Source organism: Lynx rufus, unplaced genomic scaffold (genome assembly GCF_022079265.1).
Source record: "Lynx rufus isolate CCGP_SWC_20201006 ecotype Redwood Valley unplaced genomic scaffold, mLynRuf1.p SCAF_7, whole genome shotgun sequence".
Taxonomy (NCBI): Eukaryota; Metazoa; Chordata; class Mammalia; order Carnivora; family Felidae; genus Lynx; species Lynx rufus.
Genome location: NW_025814889.1, coordinates 100,405,583 through 100,428,861, shown reverse-complemented (window position 1 = coordinate 100,428,861; position 23,279 = coordinate 100,405,583). Strand labels below are relative to the sequence as shown.

The 23,279-nt window shown below is 43.6% G+C and overlaps 1 protein-coding gene across 1 annotated transcript; it reads left to right on the top strand.

The window, feature by feature from the left end:
• Window positions 1-14,117: 14,117 nt before the first annotated feature.
• On the top strand, window positions 14,118-22,080 carry CSRP2 (cysteine and glycine rich protein 2). The gene is made up of 5 exons (XM_047066226.1): window positions 14,118-14,229; window positions 17,149-17,317; window positions 20,528-20,657; window positions 21,345-21,438; window positions 21,982-22,080. Exons 1-5 carry the CDS (start codon window positions 14,118-14,120, stop codon window positions 22,056-22,058), a joined length of 582 nt encoding a protein of 193 aa, XP_046922182.1. The 3' UTR covers window positions 22,059-22,080.
• Window positions 22,081-23,279: the final 1,199 nt, after the last annotated feature.

Below are 23,279 nucleotides of genomic sequence, written 5' to 3'. Positions count from 1 at the left end.
GAATGAAGGAGGAGAGGTCACTAACTAAACATGAGGGAGAAAAGTGTAATTGGGCATTTATGCAGTTAGGTTAAGATGGGTGGAATAGACTGTCTTGGAGATTAAGGTTAACAATATTTTATATGCTTGTTGGGCTAGAAAAATCTGCTGTAATAAGAAAACATAAGCACAGCTAGAAAAGCCAGAAAACTTTGATAGAAAAACAAAAAACATCAATAATATTGTAACAGAAGTGATAGCACAGAAAGAAATAGTATTCATTGGAGAAAGAAAGGTGAGAAATAATGCCAGTTATGAGAAGTGGGAGTTACAAGTCAGTTTAGAAAAAAGCAACTATGGCAAACATCAAGAATAAGGAACTTTAATCTACCTTTCAAAATTTAAGCATATATGACTTGTATGACTCTTTTCTCTGCCAGAAAATGCATCACAGTCTATTAGGATTGAGTATGAGTAATTTTTAATTCCTACCACTGCTGTTAAATCTTGGCTAAGAAATACGATGGAACAGCTGCTACTTCTTCTTCTTATTTTTTTATTAAGCATGTAGATTAGCAGAGTGAGAATTTATTTTTTCCTTTATTTAACATATACTAAAAAATTCCTCTTCACCATAGCCTAGCTGGCTTCTGGGAAGGAATCCTTGCCCTAAAATAAAACAAAGAGGCCCTATGTTTATATTCACACTCATCTGGTTCAGAGTTTTGTTAAGAAAAAGTAGCATGAAATAAAAATAATAAAAATATTTGAAAAATCTGAACTTGAGCACAAGGTCATGAAGAAAGGCAACCTTGGTTCAACTTGCCTCAGGCCAGTGACCTTGACAAAGAACTTTCATTGGAAATTGTTTAATGGATTCCAGAGAGTGAAGGAACTGTTACAAGTATAACGTGCATTTCTTCGGAAAAAGAAACATCCTGCTGGACACTTTTAACCTTCAATTTTGCCTTTTATAAGATTGAGGGGACCAAACTGACTAGGACCATATGGAATTAAGAAGGGCTTATTATTCTCCACGAGGGCAAATTTCTCCCACTAGCTCTTCCCCAGACACACAATTTACTTTCTAGTAGAAGGCTCCTGATTGTATTAGAAAACACATAATACTTTCTCACTACCAAACCTTTCATTAGGCAACATAAGATAAATGCTCACCAAAACACAGTTTCTATTTCTTTCTCAAGGCAGAAAAGGACACCAAGATAGCCTTGCTCAACATAACAACCATCATTTATGAGAATTTACCATGAGCCAGGTGCTCTGCCGGGCATTTTACATACATAATCTGATGTAATCCTCCTAACAATCCTACACACTGCGCAGTATCATCATCTTACAGATAAAGAAAAGGTGTGAAGAAATCAAGTATTAGGCCAAGCTCACAGAGCTACTAGGTGGCAGAACTCTATGTTGAAACCACATCTGTTTGATTCCAAAGCCCATACTCTCTTTTTGCACCATTCTCTCTAATATCTGAAAGACTGCCTTAACATTTACAACAAAAAAGCGTCAACAGTTTAAAGAAATGTTTAAAGACAAATTAAATACTTTTTAAAAAATGTTGATAATTAAATACAAACACAGACTTATCTAAAATCAAGTGTTACACATTATCCCCAAACTCGCTGTAAAATACACTGAGACAAATACACAAAGGAACAGATAGTGGAAATACTTTTAGGTTAGAAGTAAGCCCAACTTCAAATGATAGGATGAGGCTGTGAAATTTAGGGACCACATGAGCCTGTCAGAAAGCAAACAGGTCAGGTCCCGGAGGCATCAAGAACCCAAGAGTAGGGGAGAAAAAGCAATGGTTTGCTGAAAACCAGCACAGCAGAAAAGTTCATAGCGTTTCATTCAGTAGAAACACTTACAGAAACCTATCTATGCAAGACAAAGTAAGTATTGTAAGCAACAGAGCTACAGTGAGTGTAGAATCTCAAGGACGGGATTTTCATGTCTGCCCTAGGAGTCATGTCACTTTTACATTAGCTGATGCCATGAAAACACAGATTGACCATATTTAGAAAAGCTCACAGCAGGCAGGAATACTTCCAGACTCCGGCCACAGTATCAGGAGATGTCAGTCATCACTAGGTTTCTGCACAGTACTTGGTGGACAGAGACTATAAAGCTGCTATTATAATGAGTTTACCCTGGGTTAGCCCCAGCATATGAAATAAAACAATAGTAATATCATATATATACCAGGGTGGTGGTTCTCAACCAATGCCCTCTGCTCTTTCCCCACAGGGCATTTGGCAAAGTCAAATTGTGTTTTTGACTCTTACAAAGTGGAGGGAAGGGTGATATTGGCGTCTAGCGGGTGGAAGCGCCCTACAACGCACAGCACAGGCCCCCAGAGCAAAGAATCAGCCAGCCCCAAATGTCAGGTGTTCAGGTTGAGAAGTTCTGGACCAGAGCAAGCTCTTGCATTTGTGGTTTGAGGGATAGTTTCAGTAACAGCCTTTTTTGAGGTCCCTGTCCCAGATAACAGTTCTCAGGGATCATGGCTTCTGGCACAGAGGTCATCAGAAGGCCTAGGATGTGAAACGCACAGAGCCAACATTATTTTTCTTTTCATCTAAAACAATAAATCATCCTGCAGCTCAAGTATGAGGTCTCCTGCGTTGTCACTGGCATCTTTGGGCCCTTAGGTGCCCTGGTTTCTGGCTGGGTTTATGTTTCTTCCCCCCTGTGTGTGCAACCGTGCCCTTGTGGTGGGAAATGCAAAAAACACTTGGGGAATGAGGCGTTTTCGTAACGTCATTTATTTGGTCTAGATGAGATATTTTGCTCTTTAAGAACAGGAAGGTTGAAGATTCCCAGAGGTTGGAAATCGGACCAGAGACTATTTGTCCACTGGGGAAGTTAATCACGTTGAGTTTACTTATAAGGATAAGGCAAGGGAGCGGGTGGTGGAAACCCCCGATCTGGATCTGGCGGATTTTCTACTTGCGGCCTTGGACTGTGGCCTCCTGAAGCAGACCTGGTGCCCCCCGTGGGAAGGGTACCTCACAGGGTGGCGGGGGCTATTTCCCGACGGGACAGTCTCGCGGCCCGGTCCCTCTGTAAGGGTAAGAAAGTCTCCTTTTCCAGCTGCTAATCACTTCTGGAAACTGCCGGATCCCGTTAGGAGGGAGAGGGGTAAGGGGTAAGGGGAAGGGTCCCGGGACGTGGGAAGATGCCAGGCGGGCGGGAAACAGCAGGAAGAGGCGGGATTCTGCCCTTTGTCTCGCGGCCCCCTGCCTGAAGCCGCTCGGCAAGCAGCCCCCGCGCTAGACTCCCCCGGCCGTCCAGAGCGGGTCCGGGAATCGGCCGGGTGCGGCGGGGCGGGGCGGGGCGGGGCGGGGCGCGTAGGGCCACGCCCATCACGGAGTCTTTAAAAGGTGGGGGCTCTGGGTTTGCCGCTGTACGCGGACTCGCGGAGCTTTCCCAGGGATCTGGCCTTGCCGCGGGTGGTGTGTGGTCCTGCCTCCGACTCGAGTGAGTAACTGCAGTGGGGGCGCCTCCGCCCACCCCGGGGGAGGAAGGTTCCCACAGCCTCCCGGGCTCCTCGGGACGTCCTGCCGGCGCCCCCCCATCTCCGATATCCCCATCTCGATCCCCACTTGCCCTCCCCTCCGCCATTCTCCTCACCCCTGCCCCCCCCCCGGTTCCCCCACCCCCCTTTCACACACACCTGCCCCGCTCCCCGTAGCCGCGGCCCTGTCCTTGGATCCCGGGCCCTTCGGGCAGATAAATAATCGTGCGTGACCTCCCTACCAGTTGCTTCACACCGGTTTCTTTGGGAGAGAGGCGGGGCCGAGAGTTTCGCGTTGCTGCTATTCCGCCTTTTGGTAGCATTGGGCCCCCTCCTCCAGCAGCCGGTTTTCTTTCCAAGAAGAGGGTGGGGTGGGTTCCGAGTCTCGGGGTCTCCTCTGCCCGGAGGAGGTCTCCTCTGCCTCGCTGCGCTGAGGGCGACCTTACCAGGGGCTGGTTGGGAGTCCTGGGAGTGAGGTGGGGGCTTCCACAGTCCGCCGAGCCCAGGATCCTTCCCCTGCTGCGGTGCAGATTTCTGGCATCCCCATTGTTTAGTGGTCTCTGCCCACTAAGCACTGAACCTTAAATGTTGAAAGAACAGCAGTGAAACATCAGGTCGAGCTTTTTCCGGAACTTTCTACGATTCAGGTATAAACGGGAAAGCAAGAATGCTTGGTTGTGAAATTCTGCAACAGGTCCTGAAATCACATCCTGAGTTCCAAAGCTCCACGTAGGCAGTCCCTGGGGGAGGGGGTTTCTAAGCCGGGAGACACTCACCTTCCTCCCCCACTCCCAAGTCTGGACGTTTGTTGAAGGATATTTGTTTAATGGTTACCCAAAATGTGGTCCCTGTTTTATTTGCCATCAGCAGATTAAGCACATTTTCACCTTTGATATGCTTTCAATATGGATAATATTTTAATTTGGGGTAGTAATTTTTTTTTAACTCAGGCAGTAAAAATGGTGTCATTGGTTCTTTTCTAATTAACCTGTTTTAAAGCTCTACTTACGAAATGACAAAAATTCAAATAGGACAATCACAAATTTGTCTCTAATTTGACTCAGGTTTTTCAGGAAAGAGATGGGCGATGGATTAAATGAATCACATAACTTCAAAACTCTGTACCAAACCATAAGTGATTTTATGAAGTCCACCCTGGTCTGCCCTCACTATCCTTGGTCATTGCTGTCTCAGGTTGATGCAGCTGGTACTTGATCAATATTTCTCAATGTTCTTTCTACTCTGGTGTCTAGTTTTCTTTGCTCTTTTAGAGTGAAAATTACAAGAGACAAGATCTGCATCTCACGAGTCTTTGAGACTCACAGTACTTGCCTGCGTGCCTTGAACACAGTTGGACCAGAGCCACTATTGGTTAATTGAATGAAGAAAGGAAGGAGTAAGATTGCAATTGTGGGGGACAAATATTTAATTGAACTCAGGCAGTAGGTAATATTAGCAAATTTGACTTAAGGTTTCGATTGTAAATTTTTAACGGTTGTTCCAAATGTATTCAAATACTGATTGATACAAATACCAATGTGCTAAATACTATGATGAAAGCAATACTCATTGGAGATCTGATGAAACTGGCAATAACTTGGATTTTGGCAAAATTGCATTTTATACCAAAACAGCAAGAATGTTGGCATAGAATAGAGGGGGTGGCAATAAATGAGCTTTAGAAGCCTCAGTCCAGCCTCAACATTGCCACTAAATGGCCATGGAGATGTGGACGTCTAATTGTTCTTCTCTGCCAGAAATAAGGTAAATCAGGAGAGCTGAGGAGAGCAAACCTCCTATGGAGAAGGAGTCCTGGCCTAGTGAAAACGACAGGACTAAAGCCAGCCATGCCCCAAGTCACATGCCAGTACTAGCACCCATTGGTTTGATGACCTTGGGCATCTTTACTGTCTGGTCTTAGTTACTTCACCTAATAAAATGGATGTAACAGCACCTACAACAGGGTTGTCATAAGGCACGTTGATTGTGATCCTTGTACAAAGCCCGGCTCAGCCAGGGAGAGGTTCCTTGTAATTGGACACTATTGTAAATTTTATTGAATATATAGGGAAATGGTCATCAGTGAAAGCCTCTTCCAGGAGGGCACTGATGCAGACTTACCAGTATCTATTAGGCCTTGCCATGAGGACAGGTTTCTTCCCTTTGCTGATATTCATTGGTTTCCTCAAGGTACTATATTATTTCCTGGGCTGGTATTTGCATGGGTAAATGCAGCCCATTTCCTGGGCTGGGGTTCTGTTGGGTGGGGATCTCTAGACTCCCTTGGGGCCTTGATTACCCACAATTGTGATACTTAACTGTTTTTGTGTGGTGGACCCTTCTGGCAGTCTGGTGAAGCTTCCGAACTCCTTTTCAAAATGTTTTTAAGTGCATAAAATAAAGTACGTGGTACCAAGTTCATCAGTCCCTGCTATTTCAAGGAATCTGTGGTCCCAGTTTAAGTACCCTGACTTGGAGTTTTCTCCAACCGGATTGTGGAAGAACCCGGCACAAGTTCTGATAGTTAAAAATTTTAAGTTTTGGGGGCGCCTGGGTGGCTTAGTCAGTTAAGCGTCCAACTCTTTCAGCTCCAGTCATGATCTCAGGGTTGTGAGATCAAACCCTGAGTTGGGCTCCATGCTGAGTGTGGAGCCTGCTTATGGATCCTCTCTCTCCCTCCCTCTCTCTGCACCTCCCCGTGCTCACATGCGTGCTTGCCCTCTCTCTCAAAATAAAGTAAAAATTAAAAATTAAAAAAAATTTAAGTTTTTGTGTAAGTCAAGGGAAGAACCAAGTCAGGGGAACAAGTACATTGTGAATCATTTGCAAAGGGTATCAGTTCTCCTTGCTCTTTTTTATTATCTCATTGTGCCAACAGTAACTACTACTTGTCCTTCACTAATGAAAAGAGGACAGATACCATATAATACATTAGGGCCAAATACCTTCCCAGTTCACTACAGGAAAGAAGGTTTCATGGTGGCTTCATAGTACTTCTACAAGAGAAGAGTGAAGAGAGAATTCAGTCTTCACATAGTACAGGAAATGCCCAATTTGGTTTTTTTTTTTTTTTTCAATGTTTATTTATTTTTGACAGAGAGAGACAGAGCATGAACGGGGGAGGGGCAGAGAGAGAGGGAGACACAGAATCGGAAACAGGCTCCAGGCTCTGAGCCATCAGCCCAGAGCCTGACGCGGGGCTCGAACTCACGGACCGCGAGATCGTGACCTGGCTGAAGTCGGACGCTTAACCGACTGCGCCACCCAGGCGCCCCAGGAAATGCCCAATTTGAAAAGAACCTGTGCCAGAGCCTAGAAGTCACTACTATATTTGTGTTGCTAACAGTGGTTTAGTTTTAGCAAAACATCAGTGAAACAAACTCTGTAGTTCATTTGAATTTTATTGGTGTTCATTTTTCAATTGAAATGGTAATTTTGCTTTGGTTTCACAGTTATGAGTCACTTGATCTCTATACCTCAGCTTCTCCAGCCATAAAATGGGTATAATGATAATGTCTACCTTAGCTGTTAGGAGGATTAAGTAAGTTAACATAAGTAAACTACTTAATATAAGTAGCACATCTAGTAAGCATCGGGGGGTTTAATGGTAACGTTTGTGAAATAAACACTGTGCCTGTAATACAGGCAAAGAGCTTGTATTACATGAGTATTTGTGATTATTGTTACCTTTCACGTGGCAAGCGCTATTCTAAATGCTTTCCATATACTCTTTAATCTCAGAACTAGTTTATGGTATAAATAAGCATTATCTCCATTTTTTAAAATCAGAAAACCAGCAGATCAAATAACCAACCTAAGATCACTTGGCATATAAGTAGTAGTTTTGGCATATAAATCTCGGTCTGACTCCATGTAAAAATCACACCAACATTAAATTATTTGAATAATTAAATATCTTGTGGATCGCACAGATTGTGGATTGAGATGGCAGATGCTGGGGGTCGGTGACCAAATCTATAGCCTAGTTGCATTCTAATTACAGTATGTGACTTGGCAGGTAGTACTGAAATCTGTGTCAAGGATTTTGCTGTACTCCACGTTGAAGACATGAATGGAAACAGGATATAGAATTAGTAAGTAATGGTGGCGCTGAGGTGAACACAGGACAACTTACTGGAGAGAAGGGCGGATTTCTCTGTAGCGAGGATAGACTTAGGGCAGCAGAGAGGAGTGACAGAGAGCTTTCTGGTCGAAAGTAGCAGTTTGGGGGTGAGCCAGGCACAGAGAGGACACTCACTAACCGGTAGCTGGAGGGTTGAAGATTGGTCAGAGAGGAAGGCGTACCTGTGCACAAGTAATTTGGTAACCAAAGGACTGATAGTTCTCAGGTGATCTGAATGGTCTCAACCCTTCAATCAGATATGGGAGTTTGGGGAAGAGATTGTGGTTCTGGAGTTGGACAGGAGTGGGTTGAGCCGGGCTTTGGGTGTTTGGAGGTCATTGACCTCAGCAAGTCACCTAACGGCCGACCTTCTGGTAGCCATATTCAGGCCCAGCAGCGCTGGAAACGAGCGTTCTCATCCGTTTCCAAGGTGCAGCTGAGGATGTCGAAGTTAAAGAACTTGGCCAAGATCACAGAGCCAGTAACAGACTTTCAGCCTTCTATCTCCACGCTCTTTCTCTTATACTAGGAACATGTTAGAGGTGGCACATGCAATGCATTTTCCGTGGCAGACGTTATTAATCACAGTCGTCTTTAATGCAGAATCTTGAACCTGGTTCCAGGAGCCCACTGTGAGTAAATCTATGAGATGAAACTGTTTTTGCCATCCCTGAGACCTTGCGGACTTCCTGAATCCCTTTCTACCTGCTTCTGTGTCATGGCTTCTACTGTATTGCCTTTTGTTCATGTCATGCTAGCACCAAAGCAGGACCTCCTGAGGAACAGGCACCCTTCCTTAGGACCAGCTATTTTAGCCTCAGTTCCTAACCCAGGATGTGGCTTACAGAGTGCGTAATTAATACATTTAGATGAAATCTCCATGCAGTAAAGCATTGTACAGTGGTTATTAGCTGCCCTTACCCTAGAAGAATTACTTGAGATACAGGAAAGGAATTCGGATTTAGCTGGATGAGGGAGGGCAGGAAGTCAGTTGCCCTGATGGGGAGAGGCAGGGGGATTAGGGGTATAATGAAGGAATGGCTATCTGAGATGTGTAGATGAGGACTGATAACAAAACATCATCTCTTGAGTATGTTGAGTATATCATTCTACACAGACTGCCTCCGATAAGCATTTCTTCAACCTATTCTCTTAACTCTGTAACAAAGGCACATTATCCTCCTTTTACATATGAGGGGAATGAGACTGTGTTGACTCCGAAAGCCATGCTTTTAATGGACTGTTAGGCCGAGCTGTCTTGAAGTCGTGGCTTTGGTAGAAGGAGCCAAATGGAACATGTAGCTCATCACTAACATGTAAAGTCTGTGCTTGGCTCAGTGGTATTCACTTAGATAAGGGAAGTAGACTAACCAGATTGTTTTGGTAAGCAGAAGGAAAAATTTTTAGAATGGGCACGGAGTGGAGCTCAATTTCCAATTAACTACTACTCTCAAACTCTGGCTCTGTTAAAAAATCATTGTAATTCGAGACAGTGCTACTAATTTACATATTCTTTAACTAGCGACCCCTCTCCATGTGTCTCAAGATGAAACTGGTTTATAATGAATTCTCCCTTTCTGGAAATTGGATTCTAGCCAGATTCCAGTGTCCTAACAAAACCCTGTATGTAATAATAAAATGTCAAAGCTTCTGGAAGTATTTAGAATTCGGGTTTATAGACGGATTCATTCCAAACCTTTGCTATCAGAGCGAGTGACTGAAACTGTGAGTGGCGACATGTAGAGTCTAGATTCATGGATTCAAGACATTCAGAATCTAAAAGAAGATGGTAAATGCAGAACAGGTAGTGTGAGAATGATCTGTGTGGCCACTTTGTGGTTCTTGCCGGTTATCTGGAGAATGAGGTAACTTGACCACAAGTGACTCAGATTTAGACGACAGTAATTTTCTCCTAGGGGTAAGTCTTATGAAATTCTGGGTGGTGTCTTTGCCTGGGGAGAAGCAGCAAAGAGAAATCGCATACAGGTGTTCAGATGTAAACCAAGCCTTTTAATCTAACACAGTGCCCCAGTATTAGAACTCTTTCAGACATTGAAAAACAAAGAGTGGACTGAGAAACCGAGAATAAGCCTGTTTGGCCTCTTTGGCGAGATATGTGTAAAGTGGGATTTCTTTTCTCCTCTCACCATTCTGTAAATTAATGCATAGGATTGGGGAGAGGCACGTAGCCCAGACTGCCGAGTGCAGATCCAGTCTGCTGTGATTAATGTCAGCTGTTGTGGAGTAGTACGGCCAAAGGCCTGTAGGGAACATGAAGCTTTAGAATTTTTTTCTGTGCAAAGCAATGCCAAGAGTGACAGAAATGGAAGATCATCACACTTCCTCCTGCCAAATTCAGGGAACGTCCACAGGGGTTCACCCCAAAAGTGTAAATTTGAACTTCATTTCTTAGTCACCATAAATGGAACTATCATTGTCTGCAGTGCGTATTAACATCCCAGAAGAAGGTTTATGAGTGACTAACCAGCTAAGTTTTTTCTCTACCCTGTTTTTTGCTCTGAGCTCTGTTCTTCTGTAGGCGCCAGCCAGTGGGTTTTCCTACTGGAGTACTCCTGGCAGGATGGACAGTTAGTTGATGCCCCTCCATTTTCAAGCAAACAGTTAACTGGACAGCTGCCAATACATTTTTTTACCCCCTTTTATCTTCACAGTATCTCCACTGGTTAGAGAGGGCTGCCTTTCCCTATTTTACAGATGAGAAAACTAAGCCCAAGGTTGCACAACCATCTTAAGTAACATCTTAAATAATCTATCCAAACCAACCTTCCTCCTTCCCTCCCTTCTTTCCATTATGAAATATTTCAGACATACAAAGTAGAGAATAATATAAGGAATGCCCAACTACCCAGTATCCAACATAAAAAAATAAAGATTACTCCAGCTGAAGCTTTGTGAGGATGCTCTTTGTATTACACCATGTGCTTGGACCACAGAGAGGGTTATTCAGAAATCCTTAGGAAAGCCTTGAAACTGGATGGAAATTTTGAAAAGTTAATGACTTGGAAATTTTATGTAGAATCAAAAAATGTGACAAAGGGAAGTAGACCAGTGCTACCTTTGTCTTGATAAACATAAAATCGAATTGGGAATTGTACAATTTAAAAAAGGAAGAATTCTTTAAAACAACAGACATTATTTTGATAGGTGCCAAGCACTCTGGTACATGGTATGGGGAATACAGAAATGTGGTCCCTACCCTAGAGGGGAAAAAGCTTTTAACATAGTAAGCTGAATGCTGTAGTACTTTGATGGGTATTTCCTGAAAAGATGACACATTTGGCTGGTGTGGCCTGTGCAGTAGAAATCAGACTTGACTTACAATAAGTGAATTTAAGTAACTGTGAATTACATAAAGAAAGGAAAGACCTTCTTCCCTGTTTAAAAGTCCAAGCTGCTCTTTAACAGGGAATAACAAAGTGATGAGTTAGTTTTTGAAAAAAGTATTTTTAAATGGTATTCAGAGATAACCCAAGATGGCATTAGTCTTCATAGAAATCTGGTTCCTTATTGGTGATAGCTCCAAAGTAAACAGGTGGGAAAATATAAGCTACTAGGTTGATATTAAATAGTATAGTTTCTAATAGGATGAGAAATGCCTTGACAATAACAGAATATGTTAGAAGCCAGCTGGGCTGTTGATGCTGGGATCCAATTTTAGGTAGTAATTAATTGTAAGGTCATTACCTACAAGCCAGGGTTGGGTTTTAGGTTTCCTCCAGAATCATAAGGGTACTTCCAGCAGATGTCTGTGGCATCCATGAACATTCCAGAACTCTGGTAACTTTGGAGCCGGGGGGCAAAGTCAGTATCACTAATTGCACTTTAGACTCAAGCCAGTGCAGGCTGTTGGAGCCAAGGCTTTGTGTCTGAGGTTTTACAGTCAGGCTCAAATTTCACTGTGGATTTAAACATTGGAGCACCTGTCTCCAGGGAAGGGAATAAAAGATTTATGCAACTACTATAGGAAAGCTTGCAGATTTATCCCGTTGTTGCTAGCTGTTGATCCTCTGTGGATGCCTTCACAGTAGCCTGTTACCTTCATGGACCCTCAGAATCACCTTGGTCCTGTCTGAATAAGGAAGTAGGCTTTTTGCAAGTTGAGACCAACAGTTTGGTGATAACTAGTCATATTAGTCAGGTCTGTGTGTTTTTCAAGGAACAGGAGCTCCATCTCAGAATGACTTTGAAAAGGCAATGTACTGGCTCATGTAATGTCTATAGGATAAGACAAGACACAGCTGAAAAGTGTCTAAACCTAGTCTCTCCATCTCTCTTCTTCTGGGCCAGCTTCATTCTTAGGTTCCTTTCTTCCAGTGGCTAGGCAGCTGCTAGCAGCTCCACCCCTACATCCACATAGCCCTGGGTTTAACTTTCACTGAACTGCCTTAGGGTCATGTGCTCATTCCCACACCAGACACTGTGATGGTGGCAGGCGGGGGGTGGGGGGGGGGATGCAGTGACCTCATTGTCATGACCGAGTCACACGCCCAGCCCCGGAGTTGAGGGTACGGTCAACACCCTCTAAACTAGTACTTCTCAAACTATCTGGTAAAGGACCATTTTTGTTTAATTTCCAAGCACAGATTCTCTGCTTCTATGCTATTCAGTAAGGTGAGTCCACTGATCATGCTCTTGATTGTTGTGGCATAAAATTGTAGAAAGTTTCTGAACTCTCACTTGCATTTCATCTTGAATTGGTACCAGATGTGGTGGACCATCACAAGGAGACTACATTTTAATAAGTACTTCCTAACCCACATGGACTAAGAAAGAGATGGTTACTTGCCTGGAGAACATCTGGGGGAAAGTGTTACAAGAGGGTCAAGAGAATGCTGTATCCCAGAAATGTGCCCAACACAGTGATTGATTCTGTAAAACTTGCTTTTAGGAAGACCTCATCTCAGTGTCAAGGAAGTCACTGGGTTCTGGATGGTTTAATGCTGTAGGCTGGGCAGGAGGATGGGAATTGACCGCCTTCCTTTTTATTTTAAGGATTGAAGATTCTTCCATCTATTTGCTTAGCAGCCCTCCTTTTCCCTTATGTAGCTAGCCAAGTCTGAGTTAGCAAGGGGGTCTCCACTTTCTCATCCAGCTATTTCCTAGAGAGGTGTGCATCTCATCTAAGGAGACTGAACAACCAAGGGCTACAAATACCACTCACAGAAGAGAAGTGTGAGAATGAGGCTGGAGGAGAAAGAAATTCTCACTGTGTTTTTAGACACCACTTGGGGCAGGGCAGGGCACCATCCTTGAAGGACAACTTTCTGTACTGCTAAGGCACCTGAGTACATTGGCCATTCAGAAGTAGGCATTTGATACCGTGGCCAGGTAGGCCAGTTCATTGAGAAGAGAGGTTAGAACATGTTGGCCCCACATCACAGCAGGATTTAAGCTTGGAGCACTACCCCAGAGTCAGGCCAACTGCAGACATGCTCGAAAGACAATTCACTTCGCCGGGAAGGGAACTTGGTGGTATATTCTCTATGGACTGACAGGCCTATCGAAGAGGGGAAAAACTACTACCGGCTGGGCTAGAGGAGCTGGGGGTTAGTGAAGCACAGAAACCTAAATCGTAGCCATCCCGATGGATGTTTGTTGTGGTTACAGCCGGGGCTCCATGCACACAGTTCTTCCAGTCATAGACACAACTATTTACACCGTCATCTTTCATAACTTCAGCAGACACAGATAAGACTAGTTCTCGCAAGGCAATACAACACTCTGTTCATCCCTCGAAAGTGGCAGAGCTCTTGTAGATTGTGTTAAGAATTCGGCGTTGTTAGGGGCGCCTGGGTGGCTCAGTCGGTTGAACGTCTGACTTCACCTCAGGTCATGATCTCGCAGTCTGTGAGTTCGAGCCCCGCGTCGGGCTCTGTGCTGACAGCTCAGAGCCTGGAGCCTGCTTCGGATTCTGTGTCTCCCTCTCTCTCTGCCCCTCCCCTGCTCATGCTCTGTCTCTCTGTCAAAAATAAACATTAAAAAAAAAAAAAATTGGCGGTGTTACAACGAAGTGAACACATGATAAAGACCTCCACCCGGGTGCATGTTCTTCAGCTGAGTTTTCAGAACCCATCCTTAAGGTGGGGGTGTCAGGGGCGGACAGTGTTTGCCTTTCCACTCCCACACTTCTTTCTCAACCCTCATCATGCTTCTGGTGGCATAGTTTTGTTTTGTGCCTGGCGACCTGTACTGTTTTACTGAATGCAGGTCCTCTGTCCTGTAGGGAAAAAAAACTTGCGCGTGACAAGTCAGAGTTTGCTAAGGAAAGAGCTGCAATTTGGAAGATGAGACGAGGCGATTTTGGAGGAACGCAGGGCTTTAAAGACGTGGTTAGAGCAGTTCTTAGACAAAATCTGCAGCTGGCCCTGGGGTTTAAACAGCCCTCCCGGGAGCTTGGCAGGCATCTCGTCTCGTGTGGGGACATTCTAATGAGTCCTTTATTCCTGCAGAATGCCCGTGTGGGGAGGTGGAAACAAGTGCGGGGCGTGTGGGAGGACCGTGTACCACGCAGAAGAGGTGCAGTGTGATGGGAGAAGCTTCCACCGCTGCTGCTTTCTGTGCAGTAAGTATCTTCCAGGGCTCGATCTTCGACAATGAATGGGTTGTAATGAATGTAAAAGCTTCAGTTTACCTATTTAAGGAAAAACATTGTGGTTTTGTTAACAAATATTTTTTTTTAATGTTTACTTATTTATTTTGAGAGAGAGCATGAGTGGGGCCAGGGGGTGGTGCTGAGAGAGAGAAGGAGAGAATCCCAAGCAGTCTCCATGCTGTCGGCGGCGGGGCTCGATCCAATGCAGTGTGAGATCATGACCTGAGCTGAAATCAAGAGTTGGATGCTCAACCGACTGAGTCACCCAGGCGCCCCACAGAGATGATTTTAGAAGCTTAGGTGGTTTCTGCCTATCTGTCCTGGACATCGTGAATGCTCAGCCTAGCAGCCAGGACGGCAGGGTTGACCTGTGGCATGTGGCCGTACTATGTCCCCGCGGCTTTTAGCCTCCACTGGGCCTTTACTGTACTGTACTTGTCCTCACGTCCATTCCCCTGCTTCACTGAGAGCTCAGTGCTGTTTATAGTCTGGCACTTGGCACAGTTTCTGGTGTGTTGTAAGGGCTGGGCTCTCATTTCTGAATGAACGGTTTGCTCCTCCTCATCCACCCCAGCTTTCTCTTTGGCAGGGGCCTTTCTCTTTGAAACCTATTTGCTTGTTTCTTGGCATACTACTGGTTGAAATCAAATGTCTAGAAGCTACATTTCCATCTTCTCTGGTCATGAAAATTCAGTTATTTCTGGGTTATTGATATCCTAATGGAGGGAAAGGAGCTTAGGATGTGAAAATGCCATCAAGGCAAGTTGAGAATTATTACTGTTTAAAGATGGAAGATTATCAGTGTCTGATATAGACAAGAAAAAGGACATAAAACACACGTCTGTGCTCGAAAGACTATACATAGTGGACAGTAAGAGAAACAGAACCGGACACAGGGCCCCTCCCCCTGCAGACTGTAGTGATAACTAAGTGTTCAGTTTCAAGCAGGAGAGAAGCCACTTCGGAAAGCTCTTTGTTAATCATCATCTTCTGATTCAAATGACAAATTTTCTTTGATGAAGGATTTGTTACATGAGGACCCCCCCCCCCGTACATGCAGATACTTGCTGTATCTATAGTACCATATAGTGACAATTATTGCTAGAAACTGCGTATATTAAATATGTTGGGTTACGTTAAGAAATAATCTCCAGAAAAACCTCTCTCAAATTTTAGTTGCCCTTTTCTCTCTAGGCACCAGCATTCAACATGTTGGGACCTTTTTATGGTGTAACTGCTTTGCAGGCAACGAGAAACAGCAGAAAGTCGCAGTTAAAGAATAAAAATCTAACATATGTTTACTGTGTATGCCCCCATAATAGCTACCATTTCTGGGAACTGGTTTCACCATTTCTTCTCTTAGAAGTTACTTTTTTTTTTTTTTTTTTTTTTTTAAGGAATCTGTTTTCCAGCAGGTTTGAAACCAAGAGTACATGAACAAAAGGGGAAATACAGATACTTTAGACATTGTTCTTAGTTTCATGAAACATTAGTTTCATCTAGGTTAAGCCAGGATAGTCTCTCCACCATAATAAACTTACTGTTTCCCCAATGTCAACTTCTTTACTGGCAATTTTACTGTTACTTCCTAGTATCTGTCTCTGCTGACTAAGGTCTTTTAAGGATATAATTCAGAACAGTTTGCAAACTTAGAATTTTACTGTAGAGAACAGAGAATGAGGACGAAGGGAAGGATGGTCATACAGTAAAATTTTCATAAAATTGCTTTAATAACTCTGTGGTCTTTGAAACAGTTTTTGTATTTTGATTTTTTCTATTAAGGGTGTTTATTCTCCTATAATGTGTGGTTTTAGGTTACCTGTGCCTTTCAGCAAACACATTTCAGTTCTTGAGCCTCAACAGCAAGGTTCCAGAGCAGATGACGTCATTCTGTTCCACCAGAGAAAGTGTTAGTCTAATAGAAGCTTCCTAATTGTAACTGTTTTACACCAGCCAGTCGCCGTTCCCTGATGTCCTTCTTTTCTTCCTCCTTTTATTTCCCTTCCCCCACCCTTTTAAGTAGGAGGGAGGAAAAATCCCCCTTTCTACTAACTTCGGATTTCCAGCTGCCCAGTAAGTTCCCTCACAGTTTTGTGTGTGTGTGTTTTCCAAGCTTAACTGAAGTTTTAGAAAGTGAAATAATGTCTGGGTAAAACATGATGACATTTGGCAGTTTTATGAAGTGGGATCCGTGGAAATGTCTTGTGGCGAGAAAACCATCAAGAAAGAATGCATTCTCCTTTGGGACAGAAGGGAAACACAAATGCAGACTTGAAACCACTTTGCGATTTTCAGACCTACTCATCACTGCTGGAGAAGCCGGTGGCGAGATGAAAGAATAATAGGTTATCCCTTCCGGACTCATGAGGAAAACTGGAATTCTGGAGTTAAAGCCGTTTTTATGCCAGGGGGTGCTCTTCAGGGGAGGGCTACAGAGCCAGCCCCCACAGGGCACTCAGCCACTCTTTTGCTCTTTGTTAGGTTGTGCTTTGGCACCACTAGGGTGAAGAGGTGGAAGACTGTGCTGAGGGTTGGAGCGTTAGTTTTGTTCCTTTTGTTCATGTAATTCTAGCCGTGTAATTCTCTGAAACCCCTCCGTCCTGCCAGAGAGGCCAAGCCTATTGAAAAGTCTGAGGCTTCAGGATGTTAAAATTCTGATACATTTCTGAAACAACACCCTTCCTATCCATGGAGAAAGGCAAATCGTCCTCAGCTGTAGCCGACCCAGTCCAGATGCTGTCTCATGGCTTTTGGGAAACCACAGGGGAAATAGGAACGTGAGAGAGCCTGTGCCTTTCCCATTTGTAGACCATGTGTCAGGGCCACCACTGCTCTTAGGGAAATGGCATCTCTGGCATGTTTCTAAAGGTCTCACTCGTTCCTCCTCAGTGGTTTGCAGGAAGAATTTAGATAGCACCACAGTGGCAATTCACGATGAAGAGATCTACTGCAAATCCTGCTATGGAAAGAAGTATGGGCCCAAAGGCTATGGTTATGGCCAGGGCGCTGGCACGCTCAACATGGACCGGGGTGAGAGGCTGGGCATCAAGCCAGAGAGGTGAGTTAGGACCACGTTTCTTACCTTCAGAACGGAGTTATAACAATTAATGTTGCTTGGTGAAATAGCAGTCTGGGACAGATTTTAGCTTAAAATAAGCAAACAGAAGGACTCTTGGTTTTCATGTATCAACTAGTGACTATTCTTTAAGCTTGAAATGGACAGTTTGGGACCTCATAGAATTCTTATTGATTATTCCAGTGATTTCTAGTCTTGATTTTGGGCCATGCTCCAGTGTATCAAGGACTCATGTTCTCAAAAGCACATGGTTTACATTTACTTCCATTTCACAGTGTTTTGGAGACCAGATGTCATGAAATCAAGTGATGTCTGAATCATGAGACACATTTCTCATGTGCAGTTAAGCAAGGAAAAATTCTCAGTCACTCCTTCCATGTAAGAATATTTCACCAAGAAATTACTTTTCTCGAACTTACAAAGTCTTACTTCAAATTGAAATTGTTTTTGATTCGCTGAGACATTAGTATTAAAACTTAAAGGTTCCAGTGCCAAAATAGCAAGGTACTAAGTCTGCTAAACTTCATTTAGTATTTTATGTTCAGGCTACATAATTTCTTCATTTGGAATTTCCTCTTAATTCCTGTTTTTGACCGATTAATTCTCTCATTTGAACTTCACATTTTTCACATCCGTTTTATATCAAAGAGGCCAAAATTGGTGTGATACTCCAATAAAGTGGTCTTTCTTGGACAAGACCGTTTATCATGCCCCATGAGCTGGACACCCTGCAATATTAACACGTCACCTCACATAATCCTCACGACAGCCCTACAGGGTAGGGTTTCCCATCTTACTCAACAAATGTAGACAATGAAATATTAAGCTATTTCCTAAAGTCGCATTGCTAGCTAATTGCAGCAATTAATGTAACTCCTAGTGTAACTCCAAAGCTTAGCACGGTGCATTATGGTATGCCTGAAATAATACTTGAGTGCCTGCTGTTTGCTGAACATTTATGTTCATTTTACATAATCCTTACAGTAACTCTGGGGGTTTAGATACCTTGTCCCTATTTTATAGACGGGACATTAAGGCTCAGGTCACACAAGTAAGTGACACAGCCCGGATTTGACGCATGCCCATTTGGCTCCCAAACCTGTGCTCTTTCCACTGCACTGAGGCCCACCTGTCTGTTCTTTGGGTTTTTTCCACAGAGTTTCTGAGCCATGGTGCCTTGCCAACCAGCTGTATAAGGGCTGGCTCGTCCGTTGTAATGCGCCATCACTCGTAGTAGCCCAGCTTACCTTGGTCTTTGTTGAAGTTCATTGTGCTTGTTCTGCTCTCCTTTTCCAGCTTGTTAAAATCCTTTCTCGTTTTCTAAGATTTTCTTTCAAATCTTTCAAAACACACATATCTATATACCTCCCTCCACACCACCCCCCCTCAAACCAAGTTCATCCATAACCCAAAAGTTAAGTCCGTGATTGCGGCTACAGTTTTAAAGTCACAAAGGGCAGTGGACCCACTTCTTTACCTCCTGCTGCTCCATCTTCTCCCATAGCTGGTCAGCCCTCTGTGCTGGCCTGTCGATCTGTGCCCTTGCCTCTTCTCCTTTTTAGCCTGGCCACCTACTAGGGCCAGATGTAGAGACTTCCTTTTCCAGAAGCCTCTCTGCTCTTAATGACTGACCTCTGGGAGCACCTGTGGTCTGGAGCACCCTTGTGGGATGTGGTAACGATAGAACATATGGGGACCACATTATCTTCACAGGAGTCTCCCGGAGAGGCAGCACTGTGTGGGCAGAACATTTCACTGAGGCAGAACTGTCAGTTCAGACTCACCAATTTTCTAATTCTGTAGCTCTTCACGTTATTTACTGTCGGAGCCCCTATTTCTTCATTTCTCGTGAGGTTAACAACTATACACACCCCACGATGTCATTAGCAGGGAGGTGGGAGATAATCTACATTAAGTTCTTGTTAACATAATATATTGGACATTTTTTGGGGGAAACTCCTAACTCCAAATGTTGGATATCATTGTGAATAGCTATCAAAAATCACTCTCCCAAAGGAAGTACATACAGTAGGTTGTACACTTTTTTTAAAATATTCATACATTAGGGGCAACTGGAAACACCAATGCTTGCATCAGTACTGTGAATTGGTATTTGTTGTTTAGAATAAAATTTCCAGCGGCCATAGCAAACATGACTCCAGAAATGCTATATGTTTGCCACCTCATGTGAAAGTACAGAAAACAGATGACTAAAACATGGATACACTGGAGGTGAAGAAATGGAAGATACCGGGGAGGAGTTTGAATCCTTTGTTTTATAAAAAGGCAGTATTTCTAAAGTAACATTTTATTTTCTGTAAGTATGTAACTTAAACTAGAGTCAGGAAAGAAAACTTTTTCCAACAGGAAAAATGGGACACTTGTACCATTTGCTGAGCTAACTGCTGTTGCCCTCTTATCTGCTTGACTGACTTACAAGGTTTGAGAGGGGCCTTTAAATCTTCTCAGAGCCCAGAATGGTGCTCTGCACTGTATGTACATCTACATATTGAAGGGGAATTAAAGAAAGCGAGAAGTTACCCAGTGACTTGAAAATAAGTGACAAAAATTACAATATCCACAGAAAAAGCAAACATCATACAGTAATAGGCAAACCTTCTACAGTATTTTTCCATGAAGCTAAGTAGTTTATTCACACTTTTCCCCACTTAGCGTATATTAGGAAATTAATCTGTAAGTAATGCTTAACGTTCTTAATTCTACTTGAGTCCACTGACCTATCTGCAGAAACTTTTAACTGCTTAGGCTAACAGTGATTTTTCAGACTCTGGTAAAGTAAAAAACTCCCTGTGATTCCAGTGGTAATATGAACAATGATATGAATATGGGGTAAAAATATGTCCAGTGTATATTTTTATAAAGCATAGCATAATTGTTTCATAGAGGCCAGCACTGGGGATTCAAGGAATTCTGTTTAGACTCACAGAGACAGGTTTTTAAGTTTGGGGCTTCGTCTGTTTATGGCAGTAATGAGCCCATAAATAGGTTAAAGTACCAGCCGGCCAGCACCTGAGACACAGTTCTTCTTTCCCCTGGATGTAGTTCAGTGAGGGCCTCTGGCCATGAGACAAGACAGCAGTTAAGTCCCAGAGTTCGGTTGTGCCTGTCTTGTGGGCTTATTAATTAGAATGGGCCCTTCGGTAAATCCTAGTTTTTCCCCCTTTCTTCAAGTGTTCAACCTCATAGGCCTACAACAAATCCAAACACTTCTAAATTTGCTCAGAAGTATGGAGGTGCTGAGAAGTGTTCCCGATGTGGGGATTCCGTGTATGCTGCTGAGAAGATAATTGGAGCTGGAAAGGTAAAGTGCTGTCTTGAGTTAGCAGCAGTGAATGACTCCTCTCTCCTCCCTTTCTCCCCCGTCCCCCTCACATCCCCTTCAGGCGTGCTGTCTTATATAAATACATTAATGCCTTGGATTCAGATTTTTCTTAGATTTCCATCTGAATCATTGACTTGTTGAAGCGATGCCCTTACTTGACAAATCACATCTATGTTTGAAAGAAACTTGTTTTCATAAGGGGCGCTCCTCAAGGATGTTAAAGGACGACTGTTAAATCTGCACTCTGCAGGTTATTCCATGTAGTGGGAAACCAGAGTTGGGACTCCTGATGCTAATCTGAGGTGTACTTCTGAGCAAATTACTTAACCACTTCACCTCTTCCAGCTGCAATGCTCTCAGCCATAAAAGAGGCAGTCTTTAAAGGAGCGCATTGTGCTTGCGGTGAGGTCTGAGATGGCTCTTGGGGAGATGGCCCTTGGCTGGTACAGCCCGTGTCTTCTGTAAATGAAGTTTGAACCCAGCCCTGGTGTAGGTGGCCAACACCCTGTGTAGACACAGGGAGGTCCAGTTCCAGGCTTTTTGTTGGAGTTGAAGCACAGCAGTCAGGAGTACGCGTTGGGTTGACGTTTGCGAGCCACTTGCCGAAGTGTCTACACTGTACTGCAAGAAACCACCCTCTCAGACTTACTCAGTTGTCTCTTCCAGCCCTGGCACAAAAACTGTTTCCGGTGTGCCAAGTGTGGGAAGAGTCTTGAATCAACAACTCTGACTGAGAAAGAAGGCGAAATCTATTGTAAAGGTAAAATTAATTTCCGTTATTGCTGTGCATCTGAATATCCCACCCTGGTTAAGGAAATTTCACCAGCATACAAGAAAAAGAAAGTACTGTGACAGTGGGGAGAGGAACCGGGAAGGAAAGCAAGGGATTGCCATTCGCTATTTGAAAATAAAGGATCTAGAGATGCTCACAGATAACAGATAACTTGAGACAATAAAGTTGACTGTCATTTAAAATTACCCCGACAAATAAGATAAAAACCTCATTGAAACACTGTATGTTTCCAGCAAAGCATATGAATGTATGAAGGTAACAACAGACAAACACGTAACTTGCCCAGCCCGATTTGTATGCTTGTAACTCCAGTGGGTCGGAATGTTTGGACTCACCTTTGCAACTCTCAGATACTTGCTATGTGGCTCATTTTATATCTTAAATAAGTTGAACTCTTTTTGGGCATGGCAAACCATTTTTTTTTTTAAACTTACAGGGGTTTGTCATTTTGTGGGTCTTAATGCTAGCAAAGCTTAAAGGACCTTCTGCTAATTCTCTTTCCTTTTTTAGGATGCTACGCAAAGAACTTTGGGCCCAAGGGATTTGGCTATGGTCAAGGAGCAGGAGCCCTTGTTCATGCTCAGTAAAGGCGTGACCCTGAGCTGACATCAAACACGGAAAGTCTCTACATGGCCTAGGCACAGATAATCTAACACTAAACTACTGTGAAATCCTGCCGGCACTTACGTACTGTCTGTTGCCCCGTACACGGATAGGCTGGCTGACTAGTGGGAAGAGAGCACTGTATCCCTTTGCTTTTTATTCCTCGGCATTTTCAAGAAGTGTTTCTTTTACATTTTAAATAAAACTTCAGCTGGATTCAGGTGCTCAGTGTCGTTCACATTTTGGAGGAGCTGCTGTGATTTCAGTTGGCAGAAAATCACTTGGGTCCCTACCTGTACTTTAGTGGTTAGAGTCCACCCCGTTATGCAGCTGACCGACTAGGCTAATGTTTGCATCACAGCTGTTGGAGAAGATCTCTTTTAACCTGGTCAGGGTTGCTTGGCAACCGATTCCAGCTCTTGAGAGATGGTCGGGCAGCATCCCCCACCCACCTGTCCGCCCCACTCTAGCTGGTGGTTATTCTCCTTAGACAACCTGCATTAGAATCACCAAGGAGTATTAAAAAGCAGATTCCCAGGCCCTACAGAAGCAGACTCTAGAGGTAGGCCATAGAAGCCATTCTAATAAGCTCCTCAGAAAGGCACAAGGACCTAGGGTGGTGGGCACAGTTAAACAAAACACTGAAATATTTAATTCATCTAAGTCTAAAGATCATTACAAACAGCTACCTACAGACAACTATAGAACCTGAGGCTTGGTGTGACATTTTTTAGACTCCACTCTGACCTGATACATGGTAACTTACTAAATCCTGGAAACTGAAGTGATTTCCTCAAACATTTCAATCCTGCATAAGTTACAAAGAATGTTGCAGTGTCCTGACACATTCAGCTGGCTCACGTAGAAAAGGAGGCACCAGACTATACACAATATTTTCACTATTTCCCCAGAAAATTTTATCAAAGACTCAATCTAACCTTTAATTTCAGGGGTAAGGTGTGAGATTGGTAAAATAAACCAGCATGACCAATGAACATATCTTCATCTTGTCCAAAGCCTATTTTAACATACTGTATTGCTTATTTTGAAAAGCTACAGCGGTTGTGCTGTGTATGGCATCAAAAACATAAGCAGAAACTTAGTGGGAAGAAATCAACTGAGGATGTACTAGGTGAAAGAATTCATGCTTATTTATATCATAGCCTTGAGCACCTCACGTGGTCTTAGAAGACAAGTTCCACTGT